The 22,153-nt window shown below is 45.3% G+C and overlaps 2 protein-coding genes across 2 annotated transcripts in view; both read right to left on the reverse strand.

The window, feature by feature from the left end:
* The window catches only part of EXOSC10 (exosome component 10), a 30,163-nt gene extending 28,393 nt beyond the window's left edge, over positions 1-1,770 (reverse strand). Inside the window, exon 1 of the mRNA XM_012807251.2 lies at positions 1,645-1,770. Within this exon, the coding sequence (XP_012662705.1) occupies positions 1,645-1,755 (111 nt within the window). The 5' untranslated portion in view covers positions 1,756-1,770. The remainder of the gene's footprint in view (positions 1-1,644) is intronic.
* A 4,400-nt stretch (positions 1,771-6,170) lies between these two features.
* Positions 6,171-22,153, reverse strand: part of MTOR (mechanistic target of rapamycin kinase) — a 140,021-nt gene continuing 124,038 nt past the window's right edge. The window contains exons 49-58 of the mRNA XM_003793268.3: positions 21,637-21,759; positions 20,339-20,421; positions 18,621-18,693; positions 17,713-17,787; positions 16,931-17,066; positions 13,334-13,399; positions 10,577-10,657; positions 10,216-10,296; positions 8,335-8,440; positions 6,171-7,133 (exon numbers count right to left, since the gene is read on the reverse strand). Of these exons, the coding sequence (XP_003793316.1) occupies positions 7,118-7,133; positions 8,335-8,440; positions 10,216-10,296; positions 10,577-10,657; positions 13,334-13,399; positions 16,931-17,066; positions 17,713-17,787; positions 18,621-18,693; positions 20,339-20,421; positions 21,637-21,759 (840 nt within the window). The 3' untranslated portion in view covers positions 6,171-7,117. The remainder of the gene's footprint in view (positions 7,134-8,334; positions 8,441-10,215; positions 10,297-10,576; positions 10,658-13,333; positions 13,400-16,930; positions 17,067-17,712; positions 17,788-18,620; positions 18,694-20,338; positions 20,422-21,636; positions 21,760-22,153) is intronic.

The raw sequence follows: 22,153 nt of genomic DNA on the forward strand, positions 1-22,153 counted from the left end.
ATTGTTGTTTGGCGGGCCCAGGCTGGATTCAAACCCGTCACCTTAGGTATATGTGGCTGGCACCTTAGCTGCTTGAGCCACAGGCGCCGAGCCTCCAGGTTGAATCTTGACTTTGTTATCTATTAACTGAGATCTTGGGCAAGTGATTTCACTTATTTTGACCTTACTTTCCTCGTTGGAAAAACAGGCAAAACAAATGATGGTCTATTCCAGAGTTTTTGTGAGGATTAAATGACCTAATAAAATCACTCAGCACAAGCTGGGTGCGGTGACTCACGCCTGTAATCCTAGCACTCTGGGGAGGCTGAAGTGGCTAGATTGGTTGAGCTCAGGAACTGGAGAGCAGCATGAGGAAGAGCAAGACCCCATCACTATTAAAAACAGAAAAACTATGCCTCGGCGCCTGTGGCTCAAGTGGCTAAAGCACCAGCCACAAACACCTGAGCTGGAGGGTTTGAATTCAGCCCAGGCAGCTAAACAACAATGATGGCTGCAACCAAAAAATAGCTGGCGTTGTGGTGGGCGCCTATAGTCCCAGCTACTTGGGAGGCAGAGGCAGGAGAATCGCTTGAGCCCACGAGTGTGAGGTTGCTGTGAGCTGTGATGCCACCATACTCTACCCAGGGTGACAGCTGGAGGCTCTCTCTGAAAAAAAAAAAAATAAATAAATAAAAAGGAAAAGAAAAACTAGCTGGGCACTGTGGAAGTGCCTGTTGTCCCAGGTACTGGGGAAGCTGAGGCAAGGGAATTGCTCAAACCCAAGAGTTTGAAGTTGCTGTGAGCTATGAAACCACAGAGCTCTATCCAGGGTGACAGAGTGAGACTGTCTCAAAAAAAAAAAAAAAATCACTCAGGACAGTGCCTGGCACATTACGTGCCATTATTATTATTACTCAAGTTCAGATCCATAAACTTTCTACACAAATTTATTTTTGTGTTTTCATTTGGATGAACATCTAAAAACAATACAAGCATATTCTAGATCCTCTGGATAATCAATTTATGACAGCCACTATCCACAACTGGCTTTTTATTTATTGTTCAGTTAGTAACAACTGGTTGTCTATTTTAATTGTTGTGAGGTCAGGGGAAAAAAACTTTAAGTGGCTGTCACAGACAACTGATAGTTGTTCATGTTAGGCCAAATGACATCGCTGAGTTGTATGAATAAACATTTCCCAAGGAGGTGGGAAATTGACTCATGGTGGTGAACGTGGCAGCGTACAAGCATGAAGGCCACACAATCAACTGTCCAAAGATATTGGTCCGGGAACGTTTTAGAGGCAAATACATAATTAACAATAGCATCTGCGAATGGTAAACGAGATATAACCTGATTGGGGCTTGGGGGAATTTGCAGAGCTAACTTACAAATTATTTTAGTTTCATGGTTTTATAAGAGCTAAGCACTGCTTAAACACGATTGCACCTTCGTTCATATTTAAGCTTTGGTACAATAATTTAAATGAGCTCTGTGTTACAGGACGCGGGAATGACTTTCCACTCTCGGGGCTGCCTAGGCTTAAACTGGGAAGCGGGGCGGTCTCCGCGTCCTAGGCCCCACATCCGCGGAGTGCAAGCTGCCCAGAGGGCCCAGGTCTGTTTTCGGGCGGCTCCCATGTTCCCAAGTTTCCATGAACTCACCTTTACGAAGCTGTCTGCGTCCGGGAAGCCCGGCAATACCATCTCCCCGTCAGACTTGGTTGTGCTGGCCGATGATGGGGCCTTACGCTCCCGAGGACTGGGAGGCGCCATTTTCCCGGCCCGCAGAGCTCTTCTCGCGAGAGTATCCGGCCGACGCGCGCGTGCGCACCACGCAAGAGCAAAGACGGGCGGGGCGCGCGGGAGGCTGGGTTGGAGTGTCGTTCAGAGCGCTGGGGTAGAGACCCTTACGTTTTACTTTAACCTCAGATTGCATCAGCTGACAACCCTATGAGAGAGAGTGTGACCTGGAGGACCCAGTTCTCCTTTTTAAAGCCAGCTCTTGCCAAACTCTGCGTCCATATTCCCCGTAACCGCTAGATCTTGGCTCCTGCAATTACAGCATCCTCCGATTCTCAGGCGCCTCTTCTGTCTCCTTTCTACTGGTTCATTCTTGACAGCCTACGCAAACGCTGATATCTCTCCCAGCTACAAATGAGAAGAAAAAACCCACCACCCCCGATATCTCCCAATCCCGATCTTGTTTCTCTTGCCATAGGTGAAAAGCCTCAGGGCACTCCCTCTGCCCTTTGCTCAGCCTGTGGACACGAACCGCTCTTGTTAAGGAACACGGTGGGAACTCCATAAACCTTTACGCGAACGACTAGAAGAGCTCGGAGACACTCTTAATATTAGACAGCTGAGACGATGGATTCTTGTAAGTTCAATGGGGGTATAGTCTGTCTCCTAAAATGAGATGTACCACATCCTTAATACAATTCATTTGGTTTATTAAATCTTGAATAAACCTTCAGAATATTCACCTTTTCTTTCCCATGTGTGTACTTCAGGTTCACAGGTATCCTGGCAGGACAAAAGCCCAGTTCATTTTAGCAACTAGTATTTTTGAACCCTTAGTTCATATGGTTCAGCCTAATATCATGTTGTAGGCTGTGCTAAGTGCTTCCCCTGAATTTTATCCTCCAAATAATCTCACAACATAGTTGGTACTCCATGCATTACCCACACTCTCAGATGAGGAAGAAGCAGAGAAAAATGAAGTATCCAAAGTCACACAGCGTGTATGAGATGTTGAGATTTGAAACTCAGTAATTTGACACTACAGCCTTAATTCTTAAAAATTACAGTTGAAAGCCAGGCATAGTGGCTCACGCCTGTAATTCTAGCATTTTGGGAAGCTGAGGTGGGTGGACTGCTCTAGACTAGCCTGAGCAAGACTGAGACCCTGTCTCTACTAAAAATAGAAAAACTAGTTGGGCTTTGTGGCAAGCACCTGTAGTCCCAGCTACTCGGGAGTCTGAGGCAAGAGGGTTGCTTGAACCCAGGAGTTGGAGGTTGCTGTGAGGTATAATGATGCCCTAGCACTCTAGCTTGGGCATCAGAGCAAGACTGTCTCAAAACAACAAAAAACAGCACTTTAAAAAAATAATTGAATTGTGCACTTATTTATTTTGAGATAGAGTCTCACTTTGTTCCCCTCGGTAGAGTGCTGTAACATCACAGCTCACAGCAACCTCTAACTCTTGAGCTTAATTGATTCTCTTGCCTCAGCCTCCCAAGTAGCTGGGACTACAGGTGCCCACCACAAGGTCTGGCTATTTTGTTGTTGTTGTTATCATTGTTGTTAAGCTGGCTCGGGCCAGATTCAAATCTGCCAGCCTCGGTGTATATGGCTGGCATCATACCCACTGAACTATGGGCACTACCAATATTTTTTGTTTTTTTAGAGACAGAGTCTTACTATGTTGCACAGGCTGGTCTTGAATTCTTGGCCTCAAGCAATCCTCCTGCCTAGGCATCCCAAAATACAGGTGTGAGCCATTGCACCTGACCCATCTTTGTAATAGAAAAGTTCTCCAGGGCAGCGCCTGTGGCTCAGTGGGTAGGGCACTGGCCCCATAAACCAAGGGTGGCGGGTTCAAACCATGCCCGGCCGAACTGCACAAAAATAGCCGGGTGTTGTAGTGGGTACCTATAGTCCTAACTACTCGGAAGGCTGAGGCAAGAGAATCGCCTAAGTCCAGGGGTTGGAGGTTGCTGTGAGCTGTGTGATGCCACGGCACTTTACCAAGGGCAATAAAGTGAGACTCTGTCTCTACAAAAAAAAAAAGAAAAGTTCTCTAATAAATTTTTATGAAACAAGTGCTGTGGATTAGGCCTTTTGGCATTTTTGAGGGATACAAAGACAAATAAGATATGGTTCCTAGTGTTGTAATTCTCCACTTTCTCCTAGCATAAGTCCTTTGAATAGCTCTTATAATGATATAGTATTTCTCACTGGGTAGCTGTGGACCAAAGTAATGTAAGAAAAAAATTCACTTCAATAAGAAAGGAGGTGGCTTATTAAAATATAAGAAACTACACCCCCCCCCCCCAAAAAAAAGGGCGCTGGCTACATGCACTAGGGTTGGTGGGTTTGAACCCAGCCTCAGCCTGCTAAAAACAAACAAAAAAATAGCCGGGCACTGTAGCAGGTGCCTGGAGTCCCAGCTACTCGGAAGGCTGGGGCAAGAGAATTGCTTAAGCCCAAGAGTTAGAGGTTGCTGTGAGCTGTGATGTCATGCTATGCCACTCTACTGAGGGCAACAAAGTGAGACTCTGTCTCAAAAAAAAAAACCCAAAAAACTGAAAAGGATATTCTTTGGAAGAGCTTCTCTTTAGGGACACTGTCTTTATGTTTTTTTGTTTGTTTGTTTGTTTGTTTTTTGAGACAGAGTCTCTTACTATGTCCCCTTGGGTAGAGTGCCGTGGCGTCACAGCTCACAGCAACCTCAGACTCTTGGGCTCAAGCGATTCTCTTGCTTCAGCCTCCCAAGTAGCTGGGACTATAGGTACCCACCACAATGCCTGGCTATTTTTTTTTTTTTTTTTGCTGCAGTTGTCGTTTGGCAGGCTTGGGCTGATTTCAACCCGTGAGCCCCAGTGTATGTGTCTGGCGCCCTAGCTGCTGAGCTATAGGCACTGAGCCAACACTCTGTCATTAGAGACCTCTATACAGAGCACCTGCTGGGTCCACTTCACACTCCCTCCCCTATATTATTCCCACAGCCTCCTTCCTGGGTCTTGTGGTTTGTAATTTTTTTCCCATCTGTTTCACACTAGTTGTCTCATAAAAATACCATGGAGTCGGCTTAGCTCGGTGCCCGTAGCACAGTGGTTATGGTGCCAGCCACATACACTGAAGCTGGTGGGTTCAAACCTGGCTCGGGCCAGCTAAACAATGACAGCTGCAACAACAACAACAACAACAACAAAAAATAGCTGGGCGTGGTGGCAGGTGCCTGTAGTCCCAGCTACTTGGGAGGCTGAGGCAAGAGAATTGCTTAAGCCCAAGAGTTTGAGGTTGCTGTGAGCTGTGATGCCATAGCACTCTACCGAGGGCAAAGTAGTAAGACTGTAGTAAGACTGTCTTAAAAATAACCCCAACAAAACAATACCACAGAGTCCTCAATGAAGCCCCAACAACAACAACAAAAAAGAAAAACTCCAGAATGCCAGTTCTAGGTAATGGGTTGCTAGGCTCTGGCATATTAAAATAAGATTCCTGGGCAGCGCCTGTGGCTCAGTGGGTTGGGCGCCAGCCCTATATACTAAGGGTGGTGGGTTCAAACCTGGCCTTGGCCAAATTGCAACAACAACAACTAATAATAATAAAAGATTGCTACTGGGTTGTACAACTAACTATACAATTTTAAAAAACATTTTAAAATTTTAATTAAAAATAAATAAAAAATAAAAAGGCAATTAAAAAATCCCCCAGCGGGCTGGTGTGAAGGTAGTGAGTTATGTCGATGGACTGCTCAAGTTACAGATCCAACTACTCCTTGTTTTGCTCTTCTATCGCACTTGACTAGTCTTAAAAAAATAATTTAACCCTCCCCCCCAGATGCTACTCCTGTTTTAAATTTTCATGGCGTAAGCTCCATACTCCTTGTCCAGTGTGGGGCCACTCTACTTCTGGCCTCCTGTTACTCTCTGTTCCCCACTGACCACTGAGCCAGACACACTGAACTATGAGGCTCAATTATACAAAAATGCCGATTTTGCCAATTAGAAATGATCAAGTACCTGCCAGGTTAAGCCTTGACGCTGCTGTGGATACTGTGTGTGTACACGTCGGTGTCTCACATTTCTTCTGCTCCTGAGTATGTCTCACTTGCTTCATCTGATAACCCCCCACTCCTCCTCTAAGACCTATTCCAAAGGGCCCCCTTTCCCTGAGGCTTTCTGGGCTCATCTGGTGGAATGGGCGCCCCTCCCTGTGGCTCACACTTGCTCCTCACCACCTGGCTGAGTGAGCTCTTGGTTCTCTTTTGTGGCCTGTTGCCTCCACCTGTCTGGGCTGGAAACAGCCTGAGGAAAGGGGTGGTGTCAAACACAGTACTAAATGCTTAATAGGGTCAATGTCCCCAGTACTAAATGCTTAATAGGGTTGAATGTTGAAGGAAAAAATGCTTTCATCTTGAATCATCTAAAATGATAAATAAAAAGCCATTCAGATATACGTGTGTTTAAAATTCTGATGTCATTTATTGGCACAAAAATTATTCAGATACAACATGGTGTCTAGACGTGGCTACACTTTACACTCTGTGCACTTAGCTGAATCTTCACTTTGCTCATAGTTCCCAGCCTACACTAGACCCTCTGTCTCTGTGTTTAGCACCTCCAGGACAGTATTTCTGTTTTCCGAGCCCTTGTTCTAAGCACAGAGTGTTCAGACCTCACTGAAAACATCCCAGAAGTGTGCTGGGGAAGGCACACTGCCCCCTGCGCTGTGATCCCCATGGTGCATCTGCTCAGCTGAGGCCCCTGTGATCTGAATACATCCCCTCCTAGCGGTTCAGGTCTTAGATTGAGGGGTATGAGTTGCAGCATTGCTGGTCCAGCAGAAGACCTTTTTGACCGATTTTGCCCCATTCTACAAATGCTGCTGCTGCTGTCCACAGACCAGTGAGGTCACCAGAGGGGCGGCAGGGGTGATGACAGCTTCTCCTGCTTCTTCACAGTCTAGGACCCGAATCTTTGTCCTCTATGACCTGAGGCTTCGTGGCTGTGCAGAGTTTGCTGTACCCATGTTGAAAGGAATGACTAAGTCATTCTTCCATCAGCAAATGCTTACAATGAGTTCTCTTGTGAGTTAAGTCAAAACCCGTATTTCTAAAGTTATAGATCTTCTGTTCCCCAAAAATAATGGCTTGATTTCTGTGGTATTAGTGTGTTTCACTGTCCTGGGAACCAAACCAAGCCTTGTGTTTCTGACAATATATTCTTTAACAGCAGCTAGAAAGTTGGTTCAAACCAACTTTTAATATACAGTAGTTCTTTTCATTTACATTTCAAAATATTTAACAAAGTCAAACGTTCTGACCACAGTTTCAGTTTAGAAGAAACATATACCAAAGTACAAATGCCTCAAAAAAAAAAAATGCAGCGGGCACATCTGGGCCTGCAGTTACCAGAAAGGGCACCTGAGAAGACAGACAGAAAAGGAACATTTTAATAACTTGAGCTTCATCAGAGCTTCATGCAGATAACTTAAAAATGCAAAGACCAAGGTCTGACAACCCAGGGGCATTCCTTCAGCTCTGCTACAGCTAATTGTGTGGGACACACTCATCATTTCCAGTCAGGGGCCAATGCCTGCTGAGGTCCACAAGGATACTTCCTGTCGCCTTCTCGCTCAAGTTTCTGCCTTCAAGCATGCCTTGGGCAGTTAAGGCACACCCCAAAGTGGTCCTTCAGGTTAGACTCCCAGCTGGTAAATCTGTCTTTTTATCTCCTTCTCTGTCACTGCTATGGTTTCTTTTTGTTCACCCTTCCTATATATCTGAACTAGGTTGACAGCGGAAACACAAAAGAACCCTACTCAAACAAATAAACCTTGCCTTTTTTTTTTTTTTGAGACAGAGTTTTACTATGTTGCCCTTGGAAGAATGCCGTGGCATCACAGCTCACGGCAATCTCAAACTCTTGGGCTGAAGCAATTCCTTTGCCTCAGCCTCCCAAGTAGCTGGGACTACGGGTGCCCACTACACTGCCTTGTTATTTTTTATTGCAGTTGTCATTGTTGTTTAGCAGGCCCAAGCTGTGTTGGAACCTGCCAGCCCTGGTGTATATAGCTGGCACCTTAACCACTGAGCTACGGGCGCTGAGCCCCTTGCCTATTTTCCTAAATCTTTTTTTTTTTTTTTTGTAAAAGAGACAGGGTCTTGGTCTGTTGCCTCAGCTTGAATGTAGTGGCACAATCATAGTTCACTGAAGCCTCAAACTACTGGGCTTAAGGAATCCTCTGGCCTCAGCCTTCCAAGTAGTATATGCCATCATGCCTGGCTAATTTGTTTTAATTTTTTGTAGAGATGGGGTCTTGCTATGTTGCCTGGGCTGGTCTTGAACTCCTGGCTTAAAGTGATCCTGCTGCCTTGGCCTTAAATCATTTCTTTTATTGTAATTTTAATTTATTTTGGTGTTTATTTTCTAAACATGCATCCACATTTCTCAGTTTTCTCCTTTTTTACAACAATGTGTGTACAGAGTGAATATAAACTTTTAAAGGGATTTGAACCCATAACTGGATAGCCCTTCAAATCTCTTTTTGCTACCCCAGCTTTGGGGCACAGGGTAGGGTCCTGATTGTTTATTTGACAAGGTTTCTTTGAGAGGCCTACTCACCAGCCGATGTAGCACTGGCAGAGGTTTTCATGGGATGTTGCTTGTTTGATGAGCAGCTCGACTTGTGTTGGAACATCCAAAGTATCGTCATGCGAGAAGTCCCGGCCTAGGACAGGAGAAACCAAAGCACTTCACTCTCACCTGGTCATTAGCGCGCGTCTTGTCTGCGCAGCCTGGATTAGTGTATCCTCATACATGAGTATGAAGGAGATGCTGTAGCTGGATTTCAAATATTCACCTCCATGGGATCTGCACAGTTACTAGTCTTCTCTTATACAGGCTTGGTTCACTGAAGGTAAAGACCTTTGATCAGCTGAGTTCAGGAGTGGCCTAGATCTGGTCGATAGGGTTATGAAGATTCCTTCTATTCTAAAATCCTTTTTAAGTAGATGAGAAACCCTGTTCAGTTTTAATCCTACTGGCCTCCATTTGTGAGCTTTCCTCCCCCAGGGCAGCTGCTTCCATTATAAATTCATAACTTCTGACTTCAGACTGGTGCATAGCACTGCCTGCCCGGCTTGTGGCAACATGTCTTTCTATCACCCCAAGGAACATCTCAAATCCTCTCCACTCTCCCCAAATGCCCAAGCCTCTCCTTCCACTTTCAGCAGATGCCCTCACCTCCTACTTTACTTTAATTAAACACTACTTGTTTCATTAACTGTTTGGACCCTGACGATGTGTGTGAGTCAGTGTTGAGGGCCTGGACTCATTCAACATGATTCCCCTTCCTCCCTCCCACTGCCGTGCAGATCTGCCATCCTCCTGTTTAAGATTAACTTTACCTGTGCGCTGGAGTCCATTCCTTCCTGCTTTCGCAGGAGCCTTACAAATTATCCTTTCTCTCACTTACATTTCAGACTATCCTTCTTATCTACATCCATCTGGCTCAGGCTGGTCTTGAACTCCTGAGCTCAAGCAATTCACCTGCCTTGGCCTCTCAGAGTGTGGGGATTACAGGCGTGAGCCACCGTGCCCGATCAGACCGTTTTTCTTATCACCACAGGGCCCTGCACAGGTTGTTTCCTTTGTTAGAGCAACTCCTGATTAATTCCTCTTTCAAGTTTTAGCTCATGAGCCGTTTCCTTGGGGAACTGTCCCAGAGCTCCCCAAAAGATGAAACTCTCCCTCCTAGTACATGCATCACAGCCTCGAGTCCCTCTCCTCTACGTAACAGTGTGCCTTTTAGATCAGGGAACCTGTTTTTATCAATGTGGTTTATTTGGCATCCAGCACTTGGAGGTGCTCAATAAACACAAACTTACAACAAAATGATCATGCCAGGCCCTGATGCTACATGCTTGCCACCCTGTGTCTCACCAGCTCCTCCCTGCCCCCTGCAGGAAGCATTCCTGTCACCTTCTGGGTAGAGGATTCAGGGGCCACACAGAGAGCAGGTGGGCAAGCTGGCGTCTCTGGCTTCCTTGTCTCCCTTGTCTTCCTTGATGTTCCACCCCTTCCCAATCAGAAGAAAGAGCCATGTGCAATGTCTCCTCTCAGAAGCACGCATTTCTCCCCTTCCATTCTTGCTACTCCGTAATGGTTACCAAAGCATAGACAGGAAGTGAGATGGAGTGGTCATAATGCTCTAATATCGAGCCATGGTGATAAAAATCACTTCCCAGAACACAGACCCACAAGAATCTTATTAACCTCATTAACTAAATGAGATGAAACTAACTTTAAATGATGTTGTTCTTGATCATCAGAAAGAAGAATCAGAGATGGGGTTTTACTGATGGCCTCTGAGCTGCTCCTGTTGGCTGTATGAGGTCCATGCTTGGGTACTGAGACCACCGGAAATGGGGCTCACCACCCATGCCAGAAGAAAACCTCTGTGAATTTCATGTCCCTTTCACATAAACATATACACACACTCACCAGTAAGCTTATCTCGAACTCTGTTGATAATCTGAATAGCTTTCTTATTTAGGGCCTCTGGTTTCACCAAACCGTCTCCAACTGGAATACACAAAAGTAGAAATCAAAGAAAGAATTGGACCACTACAATAGGTTCAATGGGTGCCCTGGTTTTCTCAAATATTCACTTCTGTACATGTTGAGCAATCCTTCCTCTGTGTCCACCTTTGTCCTCTGAATATAATGAGAAATTCACAGAACCTTTTCTGATCAAAGGCGACTTTGTGGCTCCGTCTTACTGACCCTCTCAGTGCACAGCACAGCTGCTGTTTCCTTACTAAGCTAGTCCCTGATGCCCTCACTCCCCAGAGGCTGGACTTACTGAAGGAATGAATGGATTCTGGCACTGTGGTCCCTGTTTTCTTATGGGCTGGTTCCCCAAGTTCCACACCATCCAAAATTTCTGGGGGAAAAAGAAATCAATTAACAGAAAACTCAAACACCAAGAAGCCATCATTGGCCTTAGCTTCTAATTGTTTACATACCATATTCCTTAAATACCTGCCCTACCTACTTCTAAAGGGAAAGGAGAAAGCCTCATGTTACTTTTTATGTATTCAAAAGTTTATAAATCTGCCAAGATATTGTCAAATGAGTATTACTATTATTGAAGAAAGAACATGGTACTTATCAGAATTGAAACATAGATTTTCTTTTGAGACAGAGCCTCAAGCTGTCCCCCTGGGTAGAGTGCTGTGGCATCACAGCTCACAGCAACCTCCAACTCCTGGGCTCAAGAGAGTCTCCTGCCTCAGCCTCCCAAGTAGCTGGGGGGCTGCCACAACACCTGGCTATTTTTTTTTGGTTGCAGCTGTCATTGTTGTTTGGTGGGCCTGGGCTGGATTCAAACCCGCCACCTTAGGTGTATGTGGCTGATGCCTTAGCCACTTGAGCCACAGGCGCTGAGCTTGAAACATAGAAACATTTCAAGCAAATAGCATTAATAAAGTATTCTGACACAAAGAATAGGAACTTAGGTCAAAGGCCTGGTGCCAAAACTTGTTTAGTTGTACAAAAACTGATCATAATATAAAGAGAATTAGCTTAGCAAAGGGTCCCACGTGGTTGAAGTGTTATTTCTCGGAGAAATTTTCATATCAATTCTGGGTAGAAAAAATCCTAAGGTATTAGGGTCACCCTCCACTGATTATGGCCTTCAGCAGAGAAGAGTCTGGCATCATAATAGGGAAGTTATTTGAACACTATCTCTGGATACCATGGACTTCCAAATCAAGGTGGTTGTACTTTTATTAATGAATTTCTGGAACTTTCAAGCTAACCAACCAGGTCTGCCACCATCTGGTGTCATCAGCACTGGCTGTCCTAATTCCCATTTGCACAGTGTAGGAAGCGTATAGGAGTCACTCAAGGATGTATTGATGAGGCGGACCGGAGAATAAAGCCAGTGAGTCTCAGCGCACTTTGGATGAGACCACTCACTTGCATAGTTCCTTCAGAGACTGTGGGGAACAGGAGCTGGGTGTTAAGGCATTCACAGATCCTGTTGCTGTCCAGGGAAAGTCCATACATGTGCAGGCACGACACTATTGCCCACTACCTCAATTTCCTACCTGAAGTATCCTTTTCCTTTCTACCCATCTAGATTTATCCAGCCGGTCAGTATAAATTACCCTTTGTGGTTGAGGAATGACTAAATGCCACCAACCTCGGGGCTCCCTTAACTAGTACAGTTCACAGTGAAAGCTCTTTTCTGAATTCCCACAGCTCTTCTACTTCAAACCTAAGCATGCATGGCTACTCGATCACACAGCAGAATGTACTCCTCTGGATATTATGGTCAATTCCATAATGTTCTGTGCTTCTACAGGGGGACCACTATACCTCACCTTTTCTTTCTGCATCCCTGGACTTCCCTTTTCTTTTTTTTTTTTTTTTGAGACAGTCTCAAGTTGTCACCCTGGGTAGAGAGTGCTGTAGTGTCAGAGCTCACCGCAACCTCCAACTCTTGGGCTCAAGCGATCCTCTTGCCTTAATTTTTCTATTTTTAGTTGAGATGGGGTCTTGCTTTTTGCTCAGGCTGGTCTTGAACTTGTGAGCTCAAGCAATCCACCCACTTCCATCTCCCAGAGTGCTAAGATTACAGGCGTGAGCTACCACGCCTGACATGAACCCCTGGATATTATCTGGCTTAGTTAATTAACTAAGTTGTAAGTGTTCCATAAATACCAGTAGAAAATATTTACTTTTTTTTTATACCCCAACAATATTTCCCACATGTGAACAGTATAGGATGCTCTTAGATGCTATAAGAGAAAAAGGGACAGAAGGGGGGGGAGGGAAAGGCTGCACAAAGTTCAATAGCTTTAGCCTGACACTTCCGAGAGCTGCCAAGACATAAAAGTACTCTGGCTTTTTGAAGGAAACATGTCTTCCGGAGACCAGGTTCTGTGACTGCTTTGTTTCCTTTGGTTTCAAGGCTCCTCACAGCAATACAAGTAAATTTCTGCTGCTTCCACCTTTTCATTTCCTTTTGTTTGTTTGTTTGTTTGTTTGTTTTTGGCTGGGGCCGGGTTTGAGCCCGCTACTTCTGGTATAGGGGGCCAGCGCTCTACTCCTTTGAGCCACAGGCGCCACCCTCATCTTCCCATTTCTGAGCCATTAACAATGCTTGAGGACCTGGGTAATGCTGGTGATAATTACCCCAACGCAGACACCATTATTGGGCATGATATTCAGACTGATATTTAACTGAGTTTTTATAGATAGATTAAGATCACAGTAGTTCAATAAAAATTTCCAAGCTTTAGGTACTGCCTCCATTGTGTGAGATAGTAAATAAAAAAGCATATATTAGATGATTGGTGCTCAGCTAATATTTCTAGATCAAATTTTTGAAGTTTAATTAAATGATCATCAGATGTTATATGATAAACTATTATTTTATCAAAAAATAGCATGTGTACAACACTGTCACTGTTGGGGCCCTCAGAAGAGACAGTTCTACATCCTGTACCCTCAGCAGGTCATGCCTCCCAGTGGTAATAACACAGCTCACCCATCCTAGAAATACTCTGGATAGAGGGGCCAGAATCTGGCATCTGTCCTGAAATGCACCCACCTACTGACTGGCCAGCAGAGTAGGAATCGGTCCTCGTCCGGGATCGTTTGTTGCCTTTGGTATTTGCTAGGGAAAGAAATAGAAAATATTAGCAAGTGCTTCAAACTTTGAATTTAAGGAAACTTGGTTGATTTGATATTTTCTTATGATCATAGAAATGGAATTTTTTGGCCAGGCATGGGGGCTCACACCTGTAATTCCAGCACTTCTGGAAGGCTGTGGCAGGTGGATTGCCTGAGCTCACGAATTCGAGACCAGCCTGAGCCAGAGCAAGACTCCGTTTCTAAAAAAAATAGCTGGGTGTTGTGGTGGGCACTGTAATCCCAGCTACTTGGGAGGCTGAGGCAAGAGGATCGCTTGAACCCAAGAGTTTGTGGCTGCTGTGAGCTAAGAAGCCATAGCACTCTACCAAGGGTGACCAAGTGAGACTCTGTCTCAAAAAAAAAAAAAAAAAAGAAATGGAATTTTTCCAAAAGTTATAACCCCAAAGACAGAACAAAGACATCTGACTCAGGTAAGTAAGTGGGTGGGTGTTAGTGTGAGATGCGATCTTGACCTTGGCCAGGTTGAGTTGCGAGTCTTCCCAATGCTTCCCTGCATCTTTGCCCTTCTCTGGTGATACCAGGGAAGTCTTCCTCACTACTTCCCTCTAATGGGCTTCCCATGCTTTTGGCTTTTTTCTTCTTTTCTCTCCGGATACCTACTGGCCCATTTTATATAGTCCCATATTTCTCTGAGTGATCGTTCATTCTTTCTTAGCCTTTTCTGACTGACTGGGTTAGTTCAAAAGCCTTCCCTTCAAGCTCTGAGATTCATTCTTCTGCTCGCTCTAGCCTGCTGTCGAAGCTTTCTGCTGTATTTTGTAATCCCTTAAATGACTCTTTCATTTCCTTAACTTCTGTCATATCCTTTCTTATGTCGCCCATCTCTTTAGTGATATTTTGTATTTTTCATTCATGTCCTGAAATAATTTTTTTGCTTCTTTGTGTTGGTACACAACTTTCTCTTCAATTCCACTTAGCTTATTTGCCATCGATATTCTGAATTCTATTTCTGACATTTTGAAAATTTCTTTTTGATTGGGGGCCGTTGCTGTGAATCTATTTGGGGCTATCAAATTAGTTTATTTCTTCATGTTGCCAGAATTCTTTTGCTGGTTTCTTCTTATCTGAAAGCTTTTCTCTCCCCTCAGGACTCACAGGTTTGGGGTACGCCTGATTTCCTTTGCTGAGAAAGGAAAGATTTCCTTCTCCTAGTTAGTGAAAAGATGGAGAGGTCTCTCTAGATAAGCACTTTTGTGTCCCTCTCTGGAGGACTGACCTGGTAGGGGGGTAAGTGCACTGAGAGCCAATAACGCAGCTGTTTTGCACTATCTCAATCCCCTACGGTTGTTAAAGTCCAAGCTGGTGCTGGGGGGTATCATCTGGAATGACAAGTTGGTTCCCAGGTTACTACTGGAAGATCCAACAGGGGCTTGGCAAGTCTCTCTCCACAAAGGTGGGTGTGTGACCATGGTGGGCACATGGCTGAGTCGTGACACCTGGGTGGGTGCCTGGATATGTCACAGGACCACAGCTGGTGGTGGGGTGGGATGCAGAACCTTGGTGGGTGCCTGGGCAGTTTATGGGAACTCGTCTAGTGCCTGGATGGATCGTGGAACCTTGGTGGGTGCCAGAATATGTCATAAGACCACAGCTGGTGTTGGGGTAGGCAGGAGCATGGTGGGTGTCTGCACACACTGTGGGACATTGGAGGGCACCTAGGCGGGCTACAGGACCTTGGCAGCTGTGGAGGGGCAGGTTGCAGGTCTTTTCCAGCTGTCTGTAGGAGTTACAGGACCTGGGTGGGCACCTTAGTGGAGTGGGAGGCCTTGCCTGCACTTGGGTGGACTGCAGGACTGTGGCCAGCAGTGAGGGTGACTCACTGGGACATATCGGCTGGGCCATTAATAGCTGGCAGGGCTAGGGAGACATGTGGGGACAGGGGTTACAATGGCTGGGGCTCTGCCTCCGCATAGGTTGGACTGTGGCGGCTGCCGTGGTGCTACTCAGGTGGCAGTGGTGGTGTCACTGACATGGCAGGATGGTGATAGGAGATGCTGAGGCCTGGTGAGCATCTGCTCTGTTCAGACCTCGGGGAGGTGGCTGGAAGCATGGGTTGCTGGGCACCCAGTCAGTGTACATGAGAGCACCTGCCCTCCCAGCCTGGTAGGGGTAAAGGGGAGGCAGCTACACTGGTGCTGACCTCCTTGCAGACTGAGCACTCTGGGGTTGAGCACAGGATAGTGTCTGTTGCAGAGATCTGGATCAGAAGACAGCAGGACCCACTGTGTCTATTCTTCAATGCAATGCTGCTGCCCAGTTTCCAACCAACTCCCAGATCAGTGTGGAGGCCTGCTCTGGTGGGGAAGCCCCCTCACAGCTTGGGCTGCCATGTCCACTGGGGGGTGTGGCTCTCCAGATATCTTCCCTTGACTACCCCCCACGTGTGGAAACTTCCCCCAAGTGTCTTCCGATTTTGCCAAGTGGATCACCTTGCCTCTTCCTCCTCCTCCTTGGGTATCTCCAGTTGTTTCTATGATAATTCACAATGCTCTCTCTGAGATGGTCCATCTGTCCTCTATTGACAATCTTTCATTTTCTGATTGAGAGTATAGGGTACTTCTGGTCTGCCATCTTGCCCCCCCATTTTTTTTCTTTAAGACACTGTGCTCCCTGGGCTAGAGTGCAATGGCATCATCATACCTCACTGCAACTTTTAACTCCTGGGCTCAAGTGATCCTCCTGCCTCAGCCTCTGAGTAGTTGAGACTACAGCATGTGCTACCATGCCTGGCTAAGTTTTTTAATTTTTATAGATATGGGATCTCACTGTATCGCCCAGGCTGGTTTTGAACCCTGGCCGCAAAGGATCCTCTCACCTCAGCCTCCTAAAGTGTTGGGATCACAGGTTGTAAACCTTCCTACTTGGGATTTTTGTTTTTCTTATTAAAATTCAAGCTTACTAATCTATATGAAGCCCAAAGAAACATAAATCACCAGGACACTTGGTTGATCCTGGAAATTTTTTTTTTTTTGCGGTTTTTATCTGGGGCTGGGTTTGAACCTGCCACCTCTAGTATATGGGACTGGCACCCTACTCCTTTGAGCTACAGGTGCTGCCCAATCCTGGAAAATATTTTAATTAATATTTAAATTGATAATGGGAGTTTATTGTTATAGTAACAGAGATAATTAAAATTCTCTTCCAGCCACCAGACTTGCCCTGTGAAAATGTAATTTTGGTAATACCCCTCAGGCTCCATGCTTGAAGGGGAAATGGTCAGTAAAATGTAATGTGTCAAATACTTCTAATTTGGGAGGGTGCTAACTCTGCTCCTATACCCTTCAGCAGGCGCCCTCAAACTATGGCCCGCGGGCCACATGCAGCCCGCCTAGGACATTTATCCAGCCTGCTGGGTGTTTTTGCTGCCGCTGCCTGTCCTGCTTAGCAGTCAACTCATCCCAGGGCCTGCAGTCCAGCCCTCCAACGTTCTGAGGGACAGTGAACTGGCCCCCTGTTTAAAAAGTTGAGGACCCCTGCCCTTGAGAGTACTCACTATCCATTAGCCTCCAGTTTAGCAAGGGGTCATAGACAAAGGCTTCCAGCACAGCCATGACACTGTCCTTGTGTTCCCGAAGCACTTCCATCACCGTGTGGCATGTGATTCTGTAGTTGCCATCCAGGCCGGTAACCTAAAAAAGGGACAGAGGTACTCACTACAGCAGTTGCTGACTCCAGACCCAAAAGCAAGCTGAGAGGGTCCATGACCCTCACTCAAGAAGCAAACACAGGCTATACTGATGTATCAGGCCAGGACTATCTGAGGAGGAGTCAGGGTAGGACTGTGATACCCAGGGAACCATGTCTGAGGACGTGGTAAGACTGTCAAAAGACAGATCCTTTCTAACATAATGGAAAAAAAGGGAAACTGCTATAGAAATCACAGGGACAGGCTCAGCGCCTGTAGCTCAGCAGCTGGGGCGCCAGCCATGTACACCAGAGCTGGTGGGTTCGAACCCTGCCTGGGCCTGCCAAACAACAATGACAACTACAACAAATAAATAGTCAGGCGTTGTGACGGGCGCCTGTAGTCCCAGCTACTGGGACACTGAGGCAAGACAATCACTTAAGCCCAAGAGTTTGAGGTTGCTGTGAGCTGTGATGCCATGGCACTCTACTAAGGACAACATAGTGAGACTATGTCTCAAAAAAAAAAAAAAGGAAATTACAGGGACTTCCTGGGGAACTAGTTGGCTCTAACAAGCAAGTCTGTCCTCAGAGAAGGTTGTAACTGCATCAGCCCCATTTCAAAGCAGCTTTTTCCCAGTGTCCAGTCACCTCCATAGCATTGGTCAACATTCTTGTTAGTCTGAATGGAATCTTCTCTGGAAACTTCTCTCTGGTCATAGCAACCTACAGGGTAAAAATGAGAAAAAAATAAATCTGTGGTTAGATTTTTCTTTTTAGCTAAAGCCAGGTGAAGGCAGGTAGGAGGCTTTCCTTTACACCACCTGCATTGATTTTAATTATAGCACAGAATAAAGTAACTTGAGGTTAGTGAGAGGTCTTGTCACAGGGACTTAAAGGCAACTAAAAACAAAACAAAACAAAACAAACCAGAAAAGAAAAAGAAAAAAGGACAAATGTGCATATCATGCCCAGACTGCACTGAGGATGGGGAATTCCTCCACTCAGCAAGGGTGTGTGAACAGCAGACTTTGCCTCAAGGAGAATTAGAGTCCAACTGATGGCATGGGTTTCATTTCTTCGACCAGTGGTTCTCAATCTTCCTAATGCCATGACCCTTAAATACAGTTCCTCATGTTGTGGTGACCCCCAGCCATAAGATTATTTTCATTGCTGTATTTGTACGGGGTATATGTGATGGGGTTGGCACGATGATGTCATCACACTGGGTATTCATATGTGGGCCTATCTGCATGTGGGTGGACCTGCCTGGAGATGGATAGAGGAGCTATGTCTCGGTTCCTAAGACCATCGGAAATATGTGTTTTCCGATGGTCTTAGGCGGCCCCTGTGCAAGGGTTGTTCCATCCCCCAAAGGGGGTTATGATCCACAGGTTGAGAACCACTGTCTTAGACCAACTTACTATTGCTTTGCTAGGGAAAGGCAGAGATGAGGGTAAAGCATTTGGGACTTAAGTTTGCCTAAAATGTCAGAGGCGGGTGAAAAGTTATAACCTGGGAAGACAAGCGTTATGTGGTGTTCTGGAACATGTGCTCACCTCAAAGCAGTCCCCAAAGTCAATGTGCAGGATCTTCCCACTCAGCCGGTCCAGCATCAGGTTGGATGGGTGTCTTTGTGAAATAGAGAGGGACCAGGGAGGGATCAGCAGAGTAGCACCAAAGAATAAATCAACAAATATGTGACATCATAGGCCAGGGGTTGGGGAATGATAGTACTCAGGCCAAATCCACCTCCCCAACTACTTTTGTCAATAAAGTTTTATTGGAACACAGCCATGCTCAATTGTTTACATTGCAGCTGCTTTTGTGCTACAATAGCAGAGTTAGGTAGTTATGAGAGAGACTATTTAGCCAACAAAGGATAAACTATTCACCTACTGGTCCTTTATAAAAAGTTGGCCATCTCCCGCTGAAACAGGATTTAGCTATGTGAGTCACAGGTTGCCTCACCAGACCAAGACGATTTGCTTTCCTGAGGTCTTTGGTCACATGATAAATAATTTCTGGCAGTGCTGACATCTCCAAGTGGTGAAGCTCTGTTATTACCACTGAGTAGCTATCACAGGGTTTCATCTCGAGCCCCTGAGCCAATCTAGGTGGAATCATCTGGCTTTTGTCAATAAGCATTCTGCTAGTTTTTCTTTTAAACAAAAATTTATTATTATTATTGTGACAGAGTCTCACTATGTCACCCTGGGTAGAGTGCTGTGGCGTCACAGCTCACAGCAACTTCAAACTCTTGGGCTTAAGCAATTCTCTTGCCTCAGTCTCCCAAGTAGCTGGGACTATGGGCACCTGCCACAATGCTTGGCTATTTTTTAGTTGTAGCTGTCAGGCAGGCCTGGGCTGGATTCGAACCCACCAGCTCCCATGTATGAGGCTGGTGATTTAGCTGCTGAGCCAAAATTTATTATTTTTATGGGATAAAATTATTTTTACTCTCAAGTAATTGCATGAGATATGACTTTGGGTAAAAAACAATAGACATCAGAGAACCAGTTTTCTTTATATTCTTGTGAATCAATTTTAGAACATTTCTAGATTACTTTGTCAGTCAGGATGTTTTGGTAAACATAAGAGGGATTTTTTTAAAAAACAGAGATGGGGTTTCGCTCTATGGTTTTTTTTTTTTTTTTGGAGACACGATCAAACTAAGTTGCTCAGGTGGGTCTGGGGCTTAAGCCATCTTCATGCCTCAGACTCCCAAGTAGCTAGGCTTACAAGTTTATGCCACAGTGTTCAATTTGGGAACTATGGCTTTTGTTTGCATAGTCTGATGTATTGTTCTGATACATATAATGACAAATAGAGGACTAAGGCTATTGTAAAAGACAATTTAAGTATAAAACACAAATATTGGCTGGGCACGGTAGCTCATGCCTGTAATCCTAGCACTCTGGGATGCCAAGGCAGGGGGATTGATTGAGCTCAAGAACTTGAGACCAGCCTGAGCAATAACGAGATCCTGTCTCTACAAAAAACAAAAAAATAGCCAGGTATGGGGGTGGGCATCTATACTCCTAGCTACTCAGGAGGCTGGGGCAGGAGGATCGCTTGAGCCAGGAGTTTGAGGTTGCTGTGAGCTATGATGATGTCCTTGCACCCTAGCAACAGAGATTCTGTCTCAAAAGCAAACAAACAAAATATAAATAATTACCTACTGAATGGTCATATGTCACTGGAAAATCAAATGAAATCATTCAAAAAAACTACAGTGGAGAAAGAAGACTATAGGAAACAAATTAAATTCACTCACCTATCTCCCAGGCCCAAAATATACCCAACCATTGACATGACCGCTAAAGAGCGTGTATAATTGGTTCTTCGGTCAAACCACACCTAGAACACAGGAGCACAGGTGAACCAAGAATCTGGAAACTTTAATTAGTTTCAACATAATTATATTTTAATCAGTTGTGTTCTTATATTCCATCAATAACCAGTTAGAATGTGTAATCCTATAAAGATCCCCTTTACAAGTATAACAATAATGAACTATGCTTTGGAATAAACCTAATTAGAAATGTGTAGGACTTAGATGAATAAACTTTTCTTAGGAACATACAGACCCGAGTAAATGAAAATGTTTAAGATTGTAAAGATATAGTATCCTCAAGAAAAAATATATGAAGAAGTCATTGAGGAGGGACTTGTACTAACAGTATGGTACTTGAAGAGGAACAGGGAGAAGCCTTTGAAATAAATCCAATTACTGGCTCAGCAGCCTTAGCACAGTAATTATGGTGCTGGCCACATGTACTGAGGCTGGCGGGTTCGAACCTGGCCCAGGCCAGCTCAAAAACAATGACAACTGCAATAAAAAAATAGCTGGGCATTGTGGTGGGCGCCTGTAGTCTCAGCTACTTGGGAGGCTAAGGCAAGAGAACTGCTTAAGCCCAGGAGTTTGAGGTTGCTGTGAGCTATGACTCTGTCTCAAAAAAAAAAAAAAAAAAAAAAAGAGAATGTACTGCTCCAGAGCAGTAGCTCATGCCTTTTATCCCAGTGCTCTGGGAGGCCAAGGTGGGAGGATCACTTGAAGCCAGGAGTTTAAGACCAGCCTAGGCACAGGAAGACCCTGCTTCTACAAAAAAATAATTAGCCAGGTGTGGAGGCACAGGCCTGAATGAGATCTTTGTAAGCATATACCTTCTAACTGGTTATTGATAGAATATATTTTCCATCCATGGCTGGGTGAAAGCATGGATATGGACTTGTGGATATGGAGGGCTGATTGTATATCAAAAACCAAAAACCCCAAAATTCTAATCCAAAGAATATACCACTAACAAACTTGAAAAAACTATCAGGAAATTTGTAACATAAATGAAAAAGACTTAACTATCTTTAGTACATAAAGAGCTCAAGAAAAACATTAAACTACTTAGTCTAACTTGCCTGCCTCACCCCTTTCATTTTTGTTACAGTGTGTACACGATCCATAGCTGATCATAACAAAGAGGAACTCACCACCTGTGCATGAACAAATGGGAAGGCCACTTGTCATGAGTGGGAGTGTGAGGGGAGTGGGTGCCTGAAGAGCCCCAGTGGCCATACCTCGGAGCTGGGGCTTTTGAGCCACAGCAGCTTGGCCAGGTCGTCCCCAGCTGTGTTATTGACGGCGTGCTCAAACACCTCCACCTTCTGCATCAGAGTCAAGTGGTCATAGTCTGGGGCCATCTGCATCAGGACACAACCATTCAGCAAGAGACTAGCTTAAGACAAGCAGCTTACATCCAGGGAAAAAGAGGCTAGGGGGTCTAGGCAGTGCTAAATTCTAATTTTACCACCACAGGCACAAGCTAAAGGGAAGTAAGAATAGTAAAAGGGGGGGGGGCAGCACCTGTGGCTCAGTGAGTAGTGCGCTGGCCCCATATACTGAGGGTGGCAGGTTCAAACCCAGCCCTAGTCAAACTGCAACAAAAAAATAGCTGGGCACTGTGGCGGGCACCTGTAGTCCCAGCTACATGGGAGGCTGAGGCAGGAGAATCACTTAAGCCCAGGACTTGGAGGTTGCTGTGAGCTGTGTGATGCCACAGCATTCTACTGAGGGCGATAAAGTGAGACTCTGTCT

Source organism: Otolemur garnettii, unplaced genomic scaffold, assembly GCF_000181295.1.
Source record: "Otolemur garnettii isolate 467f Iridium unplaced genomic scaffold, OtoGar3 scaffold00067, whole genome shotgun sequence".
Taxonomy (NCBI): domain Eukaryota; kingdom Metazoa; phylum Chordata; class Mammalia; order Primates; family Galagidae; genus Otolemur; species Otolemur garnettii.